This window comes from Rhinoraja longicauda, chromosome 18 (assembly GCF_053455715.1).
Source record: "Rhinoraja longicauda isolate Sanriku21f chromosome 18, sRhiLon1.1, whole genome shotgun sequence".
Taxonomy (NCBI): domain Eukaryota; kingdom Metazoa; phylum Chordata; class Chondrichthyes; order Rajiformes; family Arhynchobatidae; genus Rhinoraja; species Rhinoraja longicauda.
Genome location: NC_135970.1, coordinates 3474518 through 3492534, shown reverse-complemented (window position 1 = coordinate 3492534; position 18017 = coordinate 3474518). Strand labels below are relative to the sequence as shown.

Below are 18017 nucleotides of genomic sequence, written 5' to 3'. Positions count from 1 at the left end.
CCAATTAACCTACAAACCTTTGGAATGTGGGAGGAAACTGGAGCACCCGGCGAAAACCCATGCAGTCACAGGGAGAATGTACAAACTCCGTACAGACAGCACTTGAGGTCAAGATTGAACCCTGGTCTCTCGCGCTGTAAGGCAGCAACTCTGCCGCTGTGCCAACGCGCCAAAATCAGAATGTGTTGCCGTGGCATTTCTTATTTGAAGGGATGTAAGCTTGCTGCTTGCAGTAAACACAACTTCAAATAGCAGTGCCTCTATGTTAGTAAACGCACAGGCTGGATGGATTTCAGTCATGAAGTCCCAAAGGGACCGAGGATGATCACTGGACTGTGTTGAAGGGGCAGACCTCCGTGGTGCTGCGCCAGTACTGCTGGATTAATAAGGGTGTCAGGGATTATGTGGAGAAGGCAGGAGAACGGGGTTAGGAGGGAGATATTGATCAGCCATGATTGAATGGCGGAGTAGACTTGATGGGCCAAATGGCCTAATTCTGATCCTATCACTTACAACTTCTTGGACTGGAGAAAAGTGAAGCAAATGTCCGCTAAGTTTTTGCCCTAAACGTGTATCCTGTTGATCAGAGTGTACAATGGGTGTGGGTGAGAACAAGGCTGGGCTTGCCAGCAATGTCCTTGCTTCTGCCCATGCTACTGCCAGATCTACCTGCCAATACAACTACATCTCAACACCTCTGCCAGCACCAACACAAGGTGCAACAGGCAGAAGAGGTTTCCAGGATAAGAGTGACGGATGCTCACATACCACTGGGATAACATTTCCTGCCACGTCAGGAAACCGGATGCTGCACGAATGTAACGTTCTGACCAGAAGCTGACGGTATTTGTCAGTGTCTTCATGCTCCGACGCGTTGTTTGTTTTGATAACCTCTTTCTTTAAAACTATGACAAGCTGCAGAAAACAAACACATTTGTCAAATACGCAGCTTTGACATTAGAGGTTGGTGATCAGACAAATTACTTGAAAGCTCAAAGGCCCTACCTCTTCAACATTCCGAGATGAAACCAGATCCAGTGCCAAGTGCAGCGTTTTCTTGCGAACCTCTAAATCTGTCGTGGTTAGAACTCGCAGCACATCCATCACCAAATCCTGAGAAGGGCATTATTAAACTTAATCTTAATTAACAAGGGGAAAGAAACGACTTTATCCCCATCTCAAAATTTCCATATGAAAATCAAAAGATAAAAAGGAAAACCAAGTTTTCTAGGTGTTTAAATAATGCATTTCATAACTTTCATTTCCCACGACATCTCTATTACCCAGGGTAGGAAAATTGAAAACCAGAGGACATACGTTTAAGGTGAGGGGAAATATTTAATAGGAACCTGAGGGGCAACTTTTTCACTCAGACGGTGGTGGGTATATGGAATATGCTACCAGAGGGGGTAGTTGAGGCAGGTACTATAACAATATTTAAAAGATATTTGGACAGGTACATGGATAGGAAATCTTTGGAGGGAAATGAGGCAAATGCAGGCAGGCAGGACTAGCTTGGATGGTGCACCTTGGTCTGCATGGGCATGGATGAGTTGGGCTGAAGGACCTGTTTCCGTGCTGTATGACTATCACCACAGGACACCTTTCAGATGCTTTAAAACCACTCATGGTCTTGGGACTGATACGTTTTCACTAATGTGTTACTGGAGGCCACTTCATTACACTAAGTGGATCAATGCACTGATTTACTCTGGATCATGCTCACTGCACTTGGTAGAATAAACAAGCACAATAATCACACAGCAGAACAGGCAACATCTCTGGGGAGAAATGGGTGACGTTTCTGGTCGAGACCCTTCTTCAGATCTTTGGTGTAAACTAACATCTGCAGTTCCTTCCCAGAGTCTGAAGAAGGGTTTCAACCCAAAATGTCACCCATTCCTTCTCTCCAGAGATGCTGCCTGTCCCGCTGAGTTACTCCAGCATTTTGTCTATCTTCGGTGTAAACCAGCATCTGCAGTTCCGTCCTACACAATGATCACACATCCAGCCACAAGTTCCAGACTCATTACCTGTAGCACCCTCTCGTGGGTGGGATGCTCCCGAAGTTCAATCAGGCGATCAAGAACGATCAGTTTCACATTGTTGTCACTCTCCTTAATAATCAAGTCAATGTAGCACTGAGCAGCAGCCTAGAAAACAACCACATTTGTCTTACATTTTTTAAAGTTTTCAGACAGAAATGTCAACCATGCAAATATTTGTGTTACACTGACAAAAAATCCCCAGTCTGTGAATCAAGATAAATATCTCGCTGGGGAAGTCTTGTTGGAGATTGGAAAGAATCAATCAAGTTGCATTGCCAACCAACAGAAATATATGTTTGTCCCTAAAATCAAACAGGGCAGCATGGTGGCGCCACAGTAGAGTTGCTGCCTTACAGCGTCAGAGAACCGGGTTCGATCCCGACTACGGGTGCTGTCTGTACGGAGTTTGCACTTTCTCCCCGTGACCGCGTGGTTTTTCTCTGAGATCTTTGGTTTCCTCCCACACTCCAAAGACGTACAGGTTTGTAGGTTAATTGGCGTGGTATAAATGTAAATTGTCCCTAGTGTGTGTAGGATAGTGTTAATGTGTGGGGATCGCTGGCCAGTGCAGACTCTGTGGGCCTGTATCCATGCTGTAACTCTAAACTAAATTTAAATTGTATACTTTGTTGTGGAAACTGAAAATAAACTGATTTCTAACATTTTTATCCAAAAATGTGACCAATGCAACATCTTGAATACCAATTGTTGAAGATGAGGTTGACCTTTTACAGATGCAGCTAGGAATTAAAAGCCTTTTGTTGCAGTCATGCACTCTTCACCGTCACATTTTCCCAATAGTTATGTAATACAGTTGCTATTTTGAAATAAATTTGATTCATTTATCAGAGCTTAAAATGTAATTATTCCAAATATAGATTTCACTTTCTTTGGTGGGCAGTTAAACTTGCAACTATGATACCCAAGCTTGTATAATTCTCCAGTTAATACATCGTAAAGTCAGTACCTTGATGGCAGTCGGAGCACTGGAGAGCGTGACTAAAGTCCCTGCGGCTTCATACTTTACCGCAGGGCTGGAGGACTGGAGGAGGTTGTAGATGCAACGAATAAAGCGGGCTCTCTCTGTGGGATTGGCATGGCACACCTAACAACACAAACAGCAAATGTGCATTGAACATTCAACTTGTATTTTGTTGAGTTGAGTCTGTTCCCCACATGCTGCTTATAACCTAGCCCGCACTGCACTGCAGCTAAATGGTGAGGCCCAATATAGTTCAGTTCACAAACCTTGTCCTGTACCAGGAGCCTGTTCCACTGTGTCAATGCTTGGAACTCTGAGCCCACTGATGCTCCACCTCTGTGCTCCACAGAGGCCAGGAGTCCATTCCATGTCAGCACCGTCATAGAACTGCCAGTGGAACTCAGCGTGCAAGACTAAGACCTCCAGCTTTAAACTCAACCCCCAAAACCTACCGGTATTTCCAAGAGACTAGCTGTTGTTCCTCTCTTTTATTTCAAGAGCCATTCATTTGCACAACATCAGCTTAATTTCCAAGCAAAAATAAATTGGTCAGAATTTTCCTATTTGTGCAAACCTACAACCCCAATGAAGCTCATGTTTTGTCACTTTACCTTGTAAATCAGCTCGACTATAACCAATTGCAGAATGTCTCCAAAGGTATGAACCTGATCAATGCATGTACTCAGGTAATCCAGAGCTCGGTCCTGGGGAAACATCACAAAAGAGGGTTAAAAATCATTCATAAAACTGTACTTACTGATCTAGATCTTAGAACATTCCTGCAATCACACATACACAATATTTTAAATGCGTTTTTTTAATTATCTAAACCTTATTTCTTGCAAAATTATTTACTTTTTCCAACAGATACCATTTGATCAAAAGCAGATTCAGTGCAAAACACCCGAGATTTACAGGGGATTAACCAAGTCAGAATTTGGGACTCTATTACAAGAGTTGGCCATTTATCCTTTTAAGAATTCCTCTCCTCCCCTCCCCCCCCCCCCCCCCCCCCCCCCACCCCCCACCCACCCCCTGTCACTGACTTGCTATTTGACCACAATCTTAACTATTTACCCTTTTTGGGTCCAAATTCCTTAACATTCTTTTTGGGTCCAAATTCCTTAACAAAATACATGTTTACCAAGATTTCACATTCTGAGCTGTGCACCTTCGAAAGGATCTGCAGATGCTGGTTTACAAAGAACGACGCTAGTGCTGGAGTAAGTGAGCAGGTCAGACAACATCCTGGAGAACATGGACACGTGGTGACATTTCGGGTCAATAGACAATAGGTGCAGGAGGAGGCCATTCGGCCCTTCGAGCCAGCACCGCCATTCAATGTGATCATGACTGATCATTCTCAATCAGTACCCCGTTCCTGCCTTCTCCCCATACCCCCTGACTCCGCTATCCTTTAGAGCTCTATCTAGCTCTCTCTTGCATGCATTCAGAGAATTGGCCTCCACTGCCTTCTGAGGCAGAGAATTCCACAGATTCGCAACTCTCTGACTGAAAAAGTTTTTCCTCATCTCAGTTCTAAATGACCTACCCCTTATTCTTAAACTGTGGCCCCTTGTTCTGGACTCCCCCAACATTGGGAACATGTTTCCTGCCTCTAACGTGTCCAACCCCTTAATAATCTTATACGTTTCGATAAGATCTCCTCCCATCCTTCTAAATTCCAGTGTATACAAGCCTAGTCGCTCCAGTCTTTCAACATATGATAGTCCCACCATTCCGGGAATTAACCTATAATCCTACGCTGCACGCCCTCAATAGCAAGAATATCCTTCCTCAAATTTGGAGACCAAAACTGCACACAGTACTCCAGGTGCGGTCTCACTAGGGCCCTGTACAACTGCAGAAGGACCTCTTTGCTCCTATACTCAACTCCTCTTGTTATGAAGGCCAACATTCCATTGGCTTTCTTCACTGCCTGCTGTACCTGCATGCTTCCTTTCAGTGACTGATGCACTAGGACACCCAGATCTCGTTGTACGTCCCCTGTTCCTAACTTGACACCATTCAGATAATACTCTGCCTTCCAATTCTTACCACCAGTGGATAACCTCACACTTATCCACATTAAACTGCATCTGCCATGGATCCGCCAACTCACACAACCTGTCCAAGTCACCCTGCAACCTCATAGCATCTTCCTCACAGTTCACACTACCACCCAGCTTTGTATCATCTGCAAATTTGCTAATGGTACTTTTAATCCCTTCATCCAAGTCAAGACTCTTCTTCAGAGGTAAGGCTTCTCCTGACCCAAAATGTCACCTACCCATGTTCTCCAGGGAGGCTGCCTGACCCGCTGAGTTGTTCCAACACTTTGTGTCCTTCCTTTGAATGTTTCCCTGTTCTCTCCCTCTTGTCTGACATCCTTAAATATGTTCAATTGAGAAAAGTTGAAAAGGGTACTGGGAAATTCACTGGGTACATCTGGGACTTTGACCGACTTTATTGTGCTTTGTTATAATTTGTCAAAGACAAATACTTTACCTGATCGGCATGAATAAGCATCATGAACGCGTTCCGTTTACAACTGGCATCTTTTTCATTCACCAGGAAATCGTGAATCAACTCGGGAGCATCGGGAATCAGGTTTTCAAAGTTCCTGCAAAAATTAATAAAAAATGATATCCAACATTGAAATGCACAGGAGACCTGGCTTTTCCAGATAAGAATGCACGTTATCTGTAACCTCCTTTTGCTCTGGTATTTTATTTCATTCTTCACATGTTTAAATTATAATGCTATATTTTTAATTGTGTACTGTGTATCGTGTTGTTACTTGTGAACAAAGCACCAAGGCAAATTCCTTGTATGTATACATACTTGGCTAATAACATTTATTCAATTTATGTTAACCTTCAACATTTAGTGAGGCTTACTTAGCAAAAATAAAACCAAGGTGATTGATCCTATGATGAAAAATTGTCATTGTTACTTTGTTAAACCCTGTGTTCCCTTATCAAAGCAAAACATTCCTTTTTGTGCATCTTTTCTCTACTAATAAATTGAATTTCACGGTTTCAAACTGTGAACGTCTATCGTAAATCTGACAAAGTTATTATGCTAGTATATTACATTTCAGGACAGTGTAACATTAACATGTCTTTGTTTCAGCTGCTTACCCTATGATATATAGTATCCTGAAAGGGTAATATTTCAGTTGAGAAGAGGAGAATGAAAATGAGTGGGAAAAAAAAGGTGGTGTGGAAAGACCAGTTAAAATGAAGTCCATTTCCCCTGGAATACTGAAGAACAAAATTGTTTGAAATTAACAATAGTTTCAAAAAGACTAAAAGGGGAATGGTTTTCATTGGCCAGAGCATCAATATCAGTGACCTTTGTTTAATGAACTGCGACCTGGAACACATTGCCTCAAAAGGTGGAAGAAATGCATTTTGGATTACCTTTATTGTCATTTTTTGAAAGGAATATGGTTAAGGAAAAGAAATGCCGTGTGAAGGAGCAAGAGCAGAGGATTGGGACTAATTGGTTTGCTGTGGAATTCATTGCCACAGACGGCCATGCAGGCCTAGACATTGGGTATTTTAAAAACAGAGATCAACAAGTTCTTCACTGGAAAGGGTGTCAAAGGTTACAGGGAGAAGGCTAGAGATTGGGGTTGAGAGGGAAAGGTAGATCAGTCATGATTGAATGGTGGAGTAGATTCGATGGGTGGAATGGCCTGATTCTGCTCCAACGACTTATGAACTACCAAAGACAAACACCTTTGACCAAACGGCCATTTTGGCCCCAAGCTGCACTCTCTGATGTTACCTGTATATGGTATAGATGGCCAACACAGCGTTTCTGCGTACATAACTGTGCCGATGTTCCAGGCAGGAGCGAATAGCTGGCATCAGAGGCTCCAAAAGCTCTGGTTCTTTCAGCTTGCATAAAAAGCGCAGAGTGGACCCTCGAATAAACTCATTTGGGTGCTGCAGGTCCTGATGAAGTTCAAACAAGAGCTTATTAGTATTTGTTACACCCGAGGTAACCCTGTTACCCACGGGGTTCACAGTTTCCACAAAGCTCCAGATTGTCACCCAAGATGGGAGGAATCAGCGTAAAAGGTCAAAGAACTTCAAGCACAAACTACATTCACCACATGTCGTTCCAAATACCTATGACGGTCTTTTAAAGCCATACCAGCCCCCAGCTCAAGTTAATTGCTAAGACGTTTCTACTAAATGCATACCTTCAAAGAGACATTTTTTTTTTAGTTTTAAGCGACGGGCAATTTATATACAGATTAAACAAACAAATACAATTTATTTAAATTTTAATGAGATTTTCTGAAGTTGTACTAAGGTGGGACAGATACAGGCTAAAAAAATCTACAATGATTTCAAATGTATTCCTGGATCTGCACGATCTTACAAATCTTGAATAGCACAAGTAACATTTTAAATGTACAATTTTATAAGCAGATCTAAAATGTTACCAGATTGCACAGGTAAATGGAAAATGTTACATTTGTTATATGTAAATTGACCTGATGCAGAAAAGCAAGCAGTCTTCAGCAGAATTTGCACAAGGGCTGTCTATTTCACCCAATGCACAATTTTTTATTTCAATACAATAACTTTAGCTTTCTAAATATGTATGAATAAAGCAGAAAGATTAAGAAATAATCAGTCAATGGACAATTCTGAGCATTTTGCAACAGAGTTGCAAAGGAACATCTCCCAGAGTAGCCTCAAGAAACAACTCTTGTAAAGATTTCAGAGTTCAGTAAATCCAATTCACCACTGCAGTGATTCTAGTCCAAAACTACTTCTCATTGAATCTGCATTTGAAATTTGATTGTTTAATTGCCAGTTTCATCTTGTATTTTAAATTTAGTAAATGTTTAAAGCACGACTTAAAATAAACAATATTTAGCAACTACAACTCCATCAATAGCTCATTTTGATTTACTGGATAACATAATAATTTGGAAACAACTCGATATTAATAAAATTAAATTCCACAAAAGCAAACTCTTTCTCAAATTTACATTTAGAAGATCAAAGATTACAGTGTTTTCAAACAGCGCCACAGAAAGGTCCTACAAATGCTGGCAAACTGTTTGATTGCATTCTCGCCATACTCTTGACCCGAAACGTCACCTATTCCTTTTCGCCAGAGATGCTGTCTGATCCGCTGTGTTACTCCAGCTTTTTGTGTCTATCTTCTTGTAATAGTACGTCTTATAGCTGTTTTTTATGAAAATATAACCTATGTTGCATGTAAATGTAGATATTGCAGAAAAACTGGTTTGAACAGTGCAGAGATCAAATCTATGATTCAATTGTCAAATCTATGATTCATCTGTTAACGGTCTTCCTTTACCTTTCTGTACGCATCACACACAAGTATCATCTCCTGCAGCAACTTGCCGTCGGCTGTAGTTTTAGGGACAATCTCCCAAAAGACAAGCAGCAGCTTTTTGATGGTGTGATCCTGCTGCGGCAACACAAACCGAATGATGGTCATGAGTAGTCCCGGGAGCTTCTCTCCATTCAGAATCATGATGATCACTTTCTTCAATGCATCGGTTTTGGTCTTCACGTCTCCCTTTTCTGGAGGATGGCGGGGCAAGCGGGAGGAGAGAGAGTTAGATTCAAAAAGGCAGAAAATACCGTTTAATTTCACAGACCATTAACATTTGAAAGATATTTGGATAGTTTCATGCAGAAGAAAGATTTAGAGGGATAGCAGCCAAAAGTAGACAAGTGGGACTAGTGTAGGTGGGACATCTTGATCGGCATGGGCAAGTTGCGCTGAAGGGTCTGTTTCCATGCTGCATGACTCCATGCAATTCTTCACCTATTAGTTCACAATGTCTGTGCTGCCTTGCAAAGAAATTCCCACAAGAAATGTCCACTTATTCCTTCCTGTATTCCTACAACATATCCTTTGATGTTCTTCCAAACCAAGGCTGCTTCCATTCTTTCTCACATTCTAGATCATAACAATTCACTGTTCAAAATCTTAACCCACACTAGCCTGAATTTAATTGCACAATAGGATGTTGGCAACCGGTTGCTTTGGCAAAACTCACTGCCTGCCTCAAACTGCCTTAAATGTGGTGGTGAAGATTTTCTGAGTGTATTTAAAAGCCACCAGTTTGAGATCATATCAAGGCCAGACACAGCATGTCTGCACGGCAAAATATGGCAGAAATCTTTCCCAGGGGGATGGTGGCTAATGAGATGTATTACCAATTGCTTCATTCCCTTTCCTGGACCCTGCTAGATGCAGGAAAAATGTTCCCAATGTTGGGAGATTCCAGAGCCAGGGGCCACAGTCTTAGAATAAAGGGGAGGCCATTTAAAACAGAGGTGAGAAAAAACTTTTTCGCCCAGAGTTGTGAATTTGTGGAATTCTCTGCCAAATCACTGGATGGATTTAAGAGAGAGTTAGAAAGAGCTCCAAGGGCTTGTGGAATCAAGGGATATGGGGAGAAGACAGGCACGGGTTATTGATTGGGGACGATCAGCCATGATCACAATGAATGGCGGTGCTCGAAGGGCCGAATGGCCTCCTCCTTCACCTATTCTCTATGTTTCTATGACCCAGCACACTGATGCAATTATAAATAAAGCACATCAACGCCACTACTTCCTGAGAGGATTACGGAGTTTTGGTAGGTCAGAGAGGATTCTCTTGAACTTCTACAGGTGTACGGTAGAGAGCATATTGACTGGTTGCATCACGGCCAGGAGCGAAAAAGACAAAAAAAGTTGTGAACACTGCCCGGTCCATCACCGGCTCTGACAACCCCACCATCGAAGGGATTTACCGGAGTCACCGCCTCAAAAAGGCAGCCAGCATCATCAGACACCCACACCACCCTGGCCACACATTAATTTCACCCCTGCCATCAGTAAGATACAGGAGCCCGAAAACTGTAACGTGCAGGTTCAGGAACAGCATCTTCCCGACAGCCATTCAGCTATTAAACACTACAAATAAGCTCTGAACTTCATAGACTATTATTGTTATTATTGCACTATTATTGTTTGTTTTCTGTGTGTACGCATGTGTATATTTCTGTATTTGTGAGTTTGTGTTGAAAACACCCACTGAGCTTTTTTTTCTCTCTCGTTTATGAAATTGTTTCAGTGTACTATATTTACATATTCTGTTGTGCTGCTGCAAGAAAGAATTTCATTGTTCTATCTGGGGCACATGACAATAAAACACTCCTGACTAATTCCAGATTTATGTCTTTGAATTTAAATTCTCTGGGCATTCTACTGGAGTTTGAACTCAAGACTACAACTCAACTGTCCAGATTTAAAAAGAAAAAGAAAATAACTTACCCATTTAGCAACCATAAATCAGCCATAAAATTAAAAACTTAAAACTGTTCAAAGGACAACATTCTCAAAATAATGTTGGTACACAAAAGGATAAGATGCTCAGTTGACATTTTCTTGCTGCCTTAAAAAGTAACACTCTACAGGCTTTCACTTCCGTGACTTTCAACATCTTTTTGTTTATAGTTCTAATCGAAATGTATAAGATTATTAAGGGGTTGGACACGTTAGAGGCAGGAAACATGTTCCCAATGTTGGGGGAGTCCAGAACAAGGTGCCACAGTTTAAGAATAAGGGGAAGACCATTTAGAACTCAGATGAGGAAAAACTTTTTCAGTCAGAGAGTTGCGAATCTGTGGAATTCTCTGCCTCAGAAGGCAGTGGAGGCCAATTCTCTGAATGCATTCAAGAGAGAGCTAGATAGAGCTCAAGGATAGCGGAGTCAGGGGGCATGGGGAGAAGGCAGGAACGGGGTACTGATTGAGAATGATTAGCCATGATCACATTGAATGGCAGTGCTGGCTCGAAGGGCAGAATGTCCTCCTCCTGCACCTATTGTCTATTGTCTAATCTGCCCTGAAGAAACATTTCAGCCATGTAAAAATACAGGTGCTCCTTAACTTACGATGGGGTTACGTTCCGATAAACCCATCGTAAATGATCAGCCATGATCACATTGAATGGCGGTGCTGGCTCGAAGGGCCGAATGGCCTCCTCCTGCACCTATTGTCTATTGTAAATTGAAAATATCGTAAGTCGAAAATGCATTTAATACACCTAACCTACCAAACACCATAGGCGTGGCAGCTCCCAATGGTAGCTGACTGGGAGCTGTGGCTCACTGCCGTTGCCCAGCATCACGAGAGAGTATCGTACCCCATAAGACACTGCCAGTCTGAGCAGCGGACAGGTCTGCCAGTCTGGGAAAAGCCCGGGAAAAGATCAAATTTCAAAATTCGAAGTACGGTTTCTACTGAATGTGTATCGCTTTTGCACAATCGTAAAGTCGAAATATCGTACGTCGAAGCATCGTAAGTCGAGGAGCATCTGTATCCTTAGCCCCATTCAACCCTCTTTCCCCACCCGTCCAATGCATTACAGTAACAAGGTACAGGTCGAGCACCGATTTTCCAGCACTCTTGGTTCCAGAGCCTTGCCATATTAGCCATTTGGCCGGCCCAACAGAGGCCACAGCCTTGGGGGTGGGGGGTGGAGAGAGAAATACCGGCCCTGGCCAGAGTTCTAGAGCCCTCAGCTGCAGGGTGAGAATTCAACCCACTGATCAGTGCAGAAGTCTCGCTGAGGTCAGGATCAGCCACCTCACCCGGCCTAGGCACCACATTTTCAGGGGGAATTCCTGGGGGGGGGGGGGGGGGGGTTAAGTGCGCTTTTGTAATTTTGTCCAGAATAAAGGATGTAATGGACCACCAGCTGCCAGAAAAATCTATTGCTGGACCTGTATATTAATGTTCAAAGTGATAATGTCCTTCTGCTGAGGGAACGCCCTGGTGTGGCATCACTTACAGACAAAGTCCAATAGATACCACTTTGCAGGCAACTCCAGAAAGGATTTATATATACTGTAGTCACACTGGAACTTTTTTAATTAATCTCCTTGTGGAATAGATCAAGATAATGTGTACTTCCATCAATGCTGACAGAATAATAAAATGGGCAAATTAACAAATACTGCACACTTCTTTCAGTGTTGTGTACACTTCGATATTCAATGGTAGAAGAAACTTACCCAAGTCTACTTTCAGACTGTTTTCATTAGGAGGCTCAGCGTCCAAGGAGACGTTTATCAGAGTATAGCAGACATTTTCAGCAGCCGTCATGATGGCAGCGTTTGGAAGTTATCCTAAGAAGGCAGTTAATCTGCGTGTGTGGAAAAAAAATACAGATTGTGAACCTATTCTCTAAAAATCTGTATGTTTTAAAAGTACCACCTGCCAAGCCCATCAATTGCTAATAGTGTTTTTCTGACCCATCGCACAGATTCCAAGAATGGCACATCACATAATCCAGTTGGTTTTTAATTGCAGCACAGTAGAACGATAAACTTTCCAGTGACCCTGAAGGGCATGGGTAACAGAGGATAGAAAGCTTCAAGGGAGCAGAGGTACAAAACCAGCCGAGTTTAAAGAGAGTGCGGAAACCAGGGCCCCCGTTAAGTGGATGGAGAATACAGGGATCCGGGCCAAAGATGGTGGATGGGGAATACAGGGAACCAAGGCCCCATTTAGTCATAGCATGGAAACAGGCCCTTCGGCCCAACTTGCCCACACTGGCCAACATGTCCCAGCTACACTAGTCCCACCTGCCCACATTTGGCCCTCCAAACCTGTCCTATCCATGTAACTGTCTAACTGTTTCTTAAACATTGGTATAGTCCCAGCCTCAACTACCTCCTCTGGCATCTTGTTCCATACCCCCACCAGCCTTTGTGGGAAAAAGGTTACCCCTCAGATTCCTATTAAATCTTTTCCCCTTCACCTTAAACCTATGCCCTCTTGTCCTGGATTCGCCTACTCTGGGCAAGAGACTGTGCATCTACCCAATCAATTCTCATGATTTTATACACCTCTATAAGATCACCCCTCATCCTCCTGGGCTCCAAGGAATAGAGTCCCAGACTACTCAACCTCTCCCTATAGCCCAAACCCTCCAATCCTGGCAACATCCTTGTAAATCTTCTCTGTACCCCTTCCAGCTTGACAACATCTTTCCTATAACATGGTGCCCAGAACACAATACTCTAAATGCAGCCTCACCAACGTCTTATACAACTGCAGCATAACCTCCCAACTTCTATACAATACAATACAATATATCTTTATTGTCATTGTACAGGGGTACAACGAGATTGGGAATGCGCCTCCCATATGATGCAATAATTTAATTAGCTAGTCAGTATTAATTTAAACAACAACAACCCAACAAAACAGATTGTAACAGTTTTAAGACAGAATAAAGTGCAAGTAGATCTGTGCCGGATCACTGTGCGATGTGACCATCCGGCTCAGCAGGACCGGTTCATAGCAGCTATGGCCCTGGGGATGAAGCTGTTCCTGAGTCTGGAGGTGCGGGCGTAGAAGGCCTTGTATCGTCTGCCCGATGAAAGGAGTTCGAACAGACTGTTGCAGGTGTGTGAAGAGTCTTTGTGGATGCTGGTGGCTTTTCTGAGGCATCGTGTGTTGTAGATGCCCTCCAAGGCTGGTAGCTGTGTTTCGATGGTCCTCTGAGTTCTATGGACTACCCGCTGAAGAGCTTTCCTTTCTGCCTCCGTGCAGCTGAGGTACCACACAGGGATGCCATGTGTTAAGATGCTCTCTATAGTGCAGCAGTAGAATGTCGTCAGCAGCTGTTGGGGTAGACCAGACTTCAGTGTTCTTAGGTGGAACAGTCATTGCTGTGCCTTCTTGACCAAAGCAGCAGTGTTATTGGACCATGTTAGGTCCTCCGAAATGTGAGTGCCCAGAAACTTGAAGCTGGCCACTCTCTCCACACGGTCCCCATTGATAAAGATCGGGGCGTATTCCCCATTGTGTGACCTACGGAAGTTGATGATCAGCTCCTTGGTCTTGGTGGTATTTAGGGACAGGTTGTTATCAGAGCACCAGTCCGCCAGGTTCTGCACCTCCGCTCTGTATTTTGTTTCATCACCGTTGGTGATCAGCCCAATCACCGTTGTGTCGAATGCAGGAACACAGTCGTGTGTGAAGAGGGAGTAGAGCATGGGGCTCAGAACACAGCCCTGTGGTGTGCCAGTACTCAGGGTGATAGTGGAGGACAGGTGTGGGCCCATTCTCACTGCCTGTGGTCGCTCCAGCAGGAAGTCCAGGATCCAGTCGCATAACGACGAGCTGAGGCCTAGCTGGTGGAGTTTGGTGATGAGCTTGGTGGGGATGACCGTGTTGAAGGCAGAATTATAGTCAATGAATAGCATCCTCACGTATGTGCCCTGTCTCTCCAGGTGAGTCAGGACAGTGTGAAGAGCCAGAGAGATGGCGTCCTCTGTGGATCTATTTGCCCTGTATGCAATACTCAATACTCTGACTGAGGAAGGTTAAATATCTTTTTGACCACCCTATCTACTAATGAACCCTGCACTTTAAGGAACCCTGCACCTGCACTCCTAGATCCTTCTGCTCTACAACACTCCACAGAACCCTACCATTCACTGTGTAGGTCCTGCCCAAGATAGACTTCGCAAAATGCAACACCTCACATTTCTCTGTATTAAATTCCATCAACCATTCCTCGGCCCACCTGGCCAGTCGATCAAGAACCTGCTGCAATTTTTCACAACTACCTTCACTATCTGCAAAACCACCCACTTTTGTATCATTAGCAAACTTGCTAATCTTGCCCTGTATGTTCTCATCCAAATCATTGATATAAATGACAGTAACAGACCCAGCAAGGAACCCGTAGGGACACCACTACTCACAGGCCTCCAGTCCGAGAAGCAACCTTCCACCATCACCTTTTGCTTCCTTCCATGAAACCAATTTTCTATCCATTCAACTATCTGTCCTTGGATCCCATGTGATCTAACCTTCCAGAGCAGCCTACCATGCAGAACCTTGTCAAATGCTTTAGTGGATGGGGAATACAGAGACAGGGGCCCCAGTTAGTGGATGGGGAATATAGAGACAGGGGCCGCAGTTAGTAGATGGGGAATACAGGGACCGGGGCCGTAGTTAGTAGATGGCTATCTGCTTCAGTGTTACCTGGGTGCCTCGATGCCACACTTGGTAAAATGCTGCGTAGCCAAAAGAAATTAACAGTTTTAAACTTAAAGTGTCACTGGTCCACGACCCTATGGAGTTTGGCAAGTGCAAGATTAATGGGTTAAATGAACATGTTGCAAGTTATGAGATGGCAGCGGTTGTTGTGTTGGCTCTAGTTAATGTAGAGTGAACGAGGTCGATCACTCCCATTGGAACGACTGGTGCTGACAAAGGTGTGCAGAATTGATCCACAATAACACAGAGCCACGGAACTGGAGAAACTGGATCCTTGAGCAAAACACAAAGTGCTCGAGGAACTCAGCAAGTCAGGCAGCATCTGTGGAAGGAAATGGATAGGCCTGTCCATGATTACCACAGACTATCCTGACCCACTGAGTTCCTCCAGCACTTCGGGTTTTTTCTCTACAAGGAGTGGCTTCAGAGTATGAAGATAAGACACAAAAACCTGGAGTAACTCAGCGGGTCAGGCTGTATCTGTGGAGAAAAGGAACAGGTGACGTTTCGGGCCGAGACCCTTCTTCAGACTGTCTGAGCTTGTCCATATCTCAGCTGCCTTCTGCTCCTCATCTGGGACAGTCAGTCGCCTGGGCTCGTCTATTTAACGGCCGGCCGGCCGGGCAGCAGTGTCTGGGCAAAGGACGGGCTCACAACAGAAACCTGCCTCCATTTGCAAACCCACATCAGGGGCAGGAACAGGGGCAGGGGCAGGGGCAGGGGCAGGGGCAGGGGCAGGGGCAGGGGCAGGGGCAGGGGCAGGGGCAGGGGCAGGGGCAGGGGCAGGGGCAGGGGCAGGGGCAGGGGCAGGGGCAGGGGCAGGGGCAGGGGCAGGGGCAGGGGCAGGGGCAGGGGCAGGGGCAGGGGCAGGGGCAGGGGCAGGGGCAGGGGCAGGGGCAGGGGCAGCGCTGACTAACCAAGTTGTCAATCTGCAGCCCGGGCTTAGTTAGACCCCCATCACGCACCGGTTACACGGCCCGGCCCGGCCTACAGCCGCCGCCGCCGCCGGCCGCCCAGCGCCGAGGCCCCGCCGGGTTCAGGGCGCGCTACCCGGGGCCGCCGCACCAGGGCCGGGGCCGGGGCAGCGCTCACCGCCAGCTCCCGGTGTCCGACCCTCCCTCCCTCCCTCCCTCACTCACTCCCCGCGGCGCTCCCTCACTCCCCGCGGCGCTCCCTCACTCCCCCCTTCGCTCACTCCCCCCCCCCCCCCCCGGGGCGCTCCCTCACTCCCCCCTTCCCTTCCTCACTCCCCCCTTCCCTCCCTCACTCCCCCCTTCCCTTCCTCACTACACCGCGCCGCTCCCTCACTCCCCCCTTCCCTCCCTCACTCCCCCCTTCCCTCCCTCACTCCCCCCTTCCCTTCCTCACTACACCGCGCCGTTCCCTCACTCCCCCCTTCGCTCACTCCCCCCCCCCCCCCCCCGGGGCGCTCCCTCACTCCCCGCGCCGTTCCCTCACTCCCCCCTTCGCTCACTCCCCCCCCCCCCCCCCGGGGCGCTCCCTCACTCCCCCCTTCCCTTCCTCACTCCCCCCTTCCCTCCCTCACTCCCCCCTTCCCTTCCTCACTACACCGCGCCGTTCCCTCACTCCCCCCTTCGCTCACTCCCCCCCCCCCCCCCCCGGGGCGCTTCCTCACTACACCGCGGCGCTCCCTCACTCCCAGGGCGCCCCCTCCCTCACTCCCCCCCTCATTCACTCACTCGGCCCGGAGCCGCTCGCCCTCCTCCGGCTGACGTGGACACGGACGGTGGCCGTCGGGACGCGCGCACCAAGCGCGTTGTTACCGGCCACGTCACTGCTGCCAACTCAGCGCTGCACTACACACACACACACACACACACACACACACACACAATGAGTAGTCATAGAAAGATAGACAATAGGTGCAGGAGGAGGCCATTCAGCCCTTCGAGCCAGCACCGCCATTCAATGTGATCATGGCTGATCATTCTCAATCAGTACCCCGTTCCTGCCTTCTCCCCATACCCCCTGACTCCGCTATCCTTAGATCTATCCAGCTCTCTCTTGAATGCATTCACAGAATTGGCCTCCACTGCCTTCTGAGGCAGAGAATTCCACAGATTCACAACTCTCTGACTGAAAAAGGTTTTCCTCATCTCCGTTCTAAATGGCCTACCCCTTATTCTTAAACTGTGGCCCCTTGTTCTGGACTCCCCCAACATTGGGAACATGTTTCCTGCCTCTAATGTGTCCAACCCCTTAATAATCTTATACGTTTCGATAAGATCTCCTCTCATCCTTCTAAATTCCAGTGTATACAAGCCTATTCGCTCCAGTCTTTCAACATATGACAGTCACGCCATTCCAGGAATTAACCTAGTATTCTCAGACTGCGACCTCTGGTTCTGGACTCCCCCAACATAGGGAACATTTTTCCTGTATCTAGCTTGTCCAGTCCTTTTATAATTTTATATGTTTCTATAAGATCCCCTCTCATCCTTCTAAACTCCAGTGAATACAAGCCCAGTCTTTTCAATCTTTCCTCATATGTCAATCCCGCCATCCCAGGGATCAATCTCGTGAACCTACGCTGCACTACCTCAATTACAAGGATGTCCTTCCTCAAATTAGGAGACCAAAACTGTACACAATACTCCAGATGTGGTCTTACCAGCGCCCTATACAACTGCAGAAGAACCTCTTTACTCCTATACTGAAATCCTTTTGTTATGAAGGCCAACATTCTATTAGCTTTCTTCACTGCCTGCTGTACCTGCACGCCAACTTTCAGTGACTGGTGTACAAGGACACCCAGGTCTCGCTGCACCTCCCCCTTACCTAACCTAACTCCATTGAGATAATAATCTGCCTCCTTGTTTCTGCCGCCAAAGTCGATAACCTCACATTTATCAATATAATACTGCATCTGCCCACTCACTCAACCTGTCCA

The 18017-nt window shown here is 45.9% G+C and overlaps 1 protein-coding gene across 5 annotated transcripts in view; it reads right to left on the bottom strand.

The window, feature by feature from the left end:
• Positions 1–16909, bottom strand: part of copb1 (COPI coat complex subunit beta 1) — a 40783-nt gene extending 23874 nt beyond the window's left edge. Inside the window, exons 1-11 of one of the 5 annotated variants that reach the window (XM_078414979.1) lie at positions 16024–16216; positions 15092–15123; positions 12103–12233; positions 8383–8612; positions 6826–6995; positions 5539–5653; positions 3642–3734; positions 3016–3153; positions 2034–2153; positions 1006–1113; positions 769–915 (exon numbers count right to left, since the gene is read on the bottom strand). In XM_078414979.1, the coding sequence (XP_078271105.1) occupies positions 769–915; positions 1006–1113; positions 2034–2153; positions 3016–3153; positions 3642–3734; positions 5539–5653; positions 6826–6995; positions 8383–8612; positions 12103–12193 (1212 nt within the window). In that variant the 5' untranslated portion in view covers positions 12194–12233; positions 15092–15123; positions 16024–16216. Of the gene's footprint in view, positions 1–768; positions 916–1005; positions 1114–2033; positions 2154–3015; positions 3154–3641; positions 3735–5538; positions 5654–6825; positions 6996–8382; positions 8613–12102; positions 12234–14808; positions 15062–15091; positions 15124–16023; positions 16217–16806 lie in introns of those variants that run through there. The other 4 variants (XM_078414978.1, XM_078414977.1, XM_078414981.1 and 1 more) reach the window with 4 other exon arrangements.
• Positions 16910–18017: the final 1108 nt, after the last annotated feature.